At 37.2% G+C, this 3,140-nt stretch overlaps 1 protein-coding gene across 1 annotated transcript; it reads right to left on the bottom strand.

Annotated features, from left to right (window-relative positions):
- Window positions 1-1,743: 1,743 nt before the first annotated feature.
- Window positions 1,744-2,361, bottom strand: LOC130731679 (proline-rich receptor-like protein kinase PERK7). The gene is made up of 3 exons (XM_057583940.1): window positions 2,278-2,361; window positions 2,099-2,169; window positions 1,744-2,010 (listed from the first exon to the last, which is right to left on the bottom strand). The coding sequence occupies exons 1-3, from the start codon at window positions 2,345-2,347 to the stop codon at window positions 1,924-1,926; spliced, it is 228 nt and encodes a 75-aa protein (XP_057439923.1). The 5' UTR covers window positions 2,348-2,361; the 3' UTR covers window positions 1,744-1,923.
- Between the last annotated feature and the right edge of the window lie 779 nt (window positions 2,362-3,140).

A 3,140-nucleotide genomic window follows, 5' to 3' on the forward strand; every position in this document is an offset into this window, starting at 1 on the left:
ATGAGCATAGCCACTATCATAGGCTCATAGCCATCCCCATAGACCTTTTCTTACCCACCTTCACAGTTTTTTTTTCAGGCAGTTTCTGTTCCATCTTCTTAATGTCTTATGTTTGAGTCCTGTGTATAAATAAAAGTAAAACTCTAGCAAGGAGCGCTAGCTCTACTAGGATGTGAATGTACCCTGCTTAGATCTAACTGAACGTGATAATCATTTTAAGTACTTCAATTTTGAACACTTTTTGAGATGTAATATGAATATGATCACCTTGGTGTAGAAGTTTACCATGCTATCATCTTTTACATCATTGCAGAATCCAAATTAGAACCCTGCAACAGCAACCACACTTTTTAACAATCTCTGTCCCCTGTGAGAGACAACATTCTGTGCTATGTCTGTTTCATGACTTTCATCTGTCCCTTGCCTTTCTCCATTTTGGACCTTCCTTCATCCGAATAGGCAAAAGAAACATATTATAAATAAATGCAAAATTTACTATGACATGCTAAAACTCAAAGCTTCCCCAACAACTAAAAAGCCAAAGCCATATCAAAGTGAAAAAAAAAACGAAAAACAAAAAATATGTTCTTGAATGAATCATTACCATGACTGTGGGAAGAACTGATAGAACTACCATTGAAGTTCTGACCCAGTTGCTTAAGAGCTTTAGCTTGCTGATTTAGGATCAAAGTGCACAATTGCAGCTCAAATAATTTCAAATAGAAATTCTTAAAATAAAATCAGACCACAAATATTTAAACTTTCATATTTGAAAACCCAAATGTTGGCAAATTTACAATAAAATAGACTAAGATTGGATGACTGAAAGCATGTTATTCTCAAGTTATGAAACATGAAAACAAGAGCTGTTTTAGTACAGGACTTTAGACCATTCTATAGGAAATGGAACATGAGCACTCAGTATCCTGTGAGGAAAATGAAATGCTCAAGCAAGAGTTAGGGTGCTAGTTCTAAATGTAAGTATCTATAGTGTGAACAAGCAAGAGATCTGCTCAATATGGAAACAGAAGTCTAATGAAAACATGAGCAATGGGATAACGAAGACATGCCTTACTAGTAATGCTTCTGAACAAGTGGAGAGTTCTTACCCAAAGGTAGCACAAGTCTAATGAAAATCAGAAAGAGGTTACAAACATGAAATGTTCTTTACTAGTAAAGATAGAGACAATGTGCTTCAGAACAAAAGTCCAATGAAAATGAAAACAAACACAAGAGCACACCTAACTAGAAAATATTAGTCAATGTGATTCTGAACGGAAGTTTTTAAGAAAATGAGAACAAGAGGTTACACACAACGTGCTTCACCAGCAAAGATAAAGTCAAAATATTTCTGAACAAGTCACAGTTCTTCCCCAAAGGAAATGCAAGTTTGATGAATTAGAAACAATATAATTTGGCATGAGGACGAAGTTACAAAGTAAACTAGGAAACTCATAAAGCCCCACTTATTTGGCTGCTCCTTCAAACAAAATTTGGTTGATGACCCGAGATTTCACATTAAATTTAGTTGGATGAAACCCAATATCGATAAAATTTAATTTGTCTACTCTACACTATAGAGTTGTTTGTTTCATTACAGGTGTATAACTGATGACCCAGAGCATGCTAAAGGACTCCACACAAGAATGGCAAATGAGCTCAAAACTTTGAAGTAATTTACCCAATCAACCAAACTATCCTCTTCATAATCACCAGTGTTGTCTACCAGCCGTCGTCCTGTAATGAGCTCCAATAGCATGATACCAAATGAGAAAACATCAGATTTCACAGTTAATTTGCCACTTGATGCATACTCAGGAGCCAAATACCTGAATAAGAAACCAAGTGATTAGACCAATTTGGTATTAGCAGACAGAAACATACACATATAATGATATAAAACTTTGTGAATTGTTTGGTTTATTAGTATTTTACCCAAATGTTCCCATCACACAAGTAGAAACATGTGTTAGTGTCTTGATTAAACTTTGCCAATCCAAAATCTGCCACCTGAATAGATAAAACCAATGATTACCAATAGGAATCAAGAGCCACAATTCTTAAAATATCTCTAGCTCATGAAATTTGATATACATACTTTGGCATCAAAGTTGTTTTCAATTAGAATGTTTGCACCCTTTATGTCTCGGTGAATGATGCGAGGGTGACCTGATTGATGTTTCCCATAAGTTAATAACAATGATTTCATCCTTTTAACAAAAAAAAAGTCTACACAAATTGATTATTTAAGAGAAGATAAGCATGCATATCACTTACAATCCTCATGTAAATAAGCAAGTCCTTTGGCTGATCCAATCGCAATTTTGAGCCTGGTGTCCCAGTCCATCAGTTATACACAAGGATCGCTACCATTCCATCCTTGAAGCTCTGGTTGGTAGTTCAAGGTTCTGTATAGGTCCTGGAGAGCAGCCACTGCTCATAAAAAAGAAAATTACAAGAAATTGATTAGTAGTTTCAAAAATCAAACACTTTTCGACTGAATTGATTCAAAGAAATTCCCAAGTATATCTATGACATTCACACACTTCAACAATCGAATAAACACAGAAACGAACCTATACAATCAATTTCAACTACTCATATCATCATATTCAAAAAAGATTACAAAATTTCCTTCACTCCTTCTCTAACCTTGGTCCCTTGAAACCCTAGCTAGAAAATAAAATAGCCGTGTGAGAGATAGAGGGAGGGAGAGAGTGTGAGAGACAGAAATGCATACCTAAAACGACTCTAGCATGACGATGATGGGCGATGGCGCGACAAAGAACAACCACAGAGAACGACGCGATGGAGAACAAAAGAACGAAGGAGGAAGACGCGACAGAGACCTGTAGATGATAGAGGAAGAGTAACGAGCTTGACCTCACGAAGAGGATAAGCGAGACCATGGTACCGTCGCCGTGAACAGAAGAGAGCCTGCGAGGTCGACCTCGAGAAGAGAGAGCTTGGGTCTGCCGCCGTCGTTTTGAAGGGTTGGAGTGTGGAGAGTGGGATAGAGCGTGGCAGGGAGAAGGTTTAGGGCTATCTATTGTCACGGTCCCTTAAAAAAATAATAAAATATTGTCCCCTATTACCACGGTTCCGCTTATAACCGTGACAATTGAGCTTTTGCCACGGTT

Source organism: Lotus japonicus, chromosome 1 (genome assembly GCF_012489685.1).
Source record: "Lotus japonicus ecotype B-129 chromosome 1, LjGifu_v1.2".
Lineage (NCBI taxonomy): Eukaryota > Viridiplantae > Streptophyta > Magnoliopsida > Fabales > Fabaceae > Lotus > Lotus japonicus.

Excerpts from the sequence above, each read along its gene's own strand:
- LOC130731679 (XM_057583940.1), bottom strand. The coding sequence starts at position 2,347 with ATGGACTGGGACACCAGGCTCAAAATTGCGATTGGATCAGCCAAAGGA. Across the intron at positions 2,170-2,277 it reads TGCTTATTTACATGAGGATT|GTCACCCTCGCATCATTCAC; the intron begins GTAAGTGATATG and ends AACATCAATCAG. Across the intron at positions 2,011-2,098 it reads AAAACAACTTTGATGCCAAA|GTGGCAGATTTTGGATTGGC; the intron begins GTATGTATATCA and ends TTATCTATTCAG.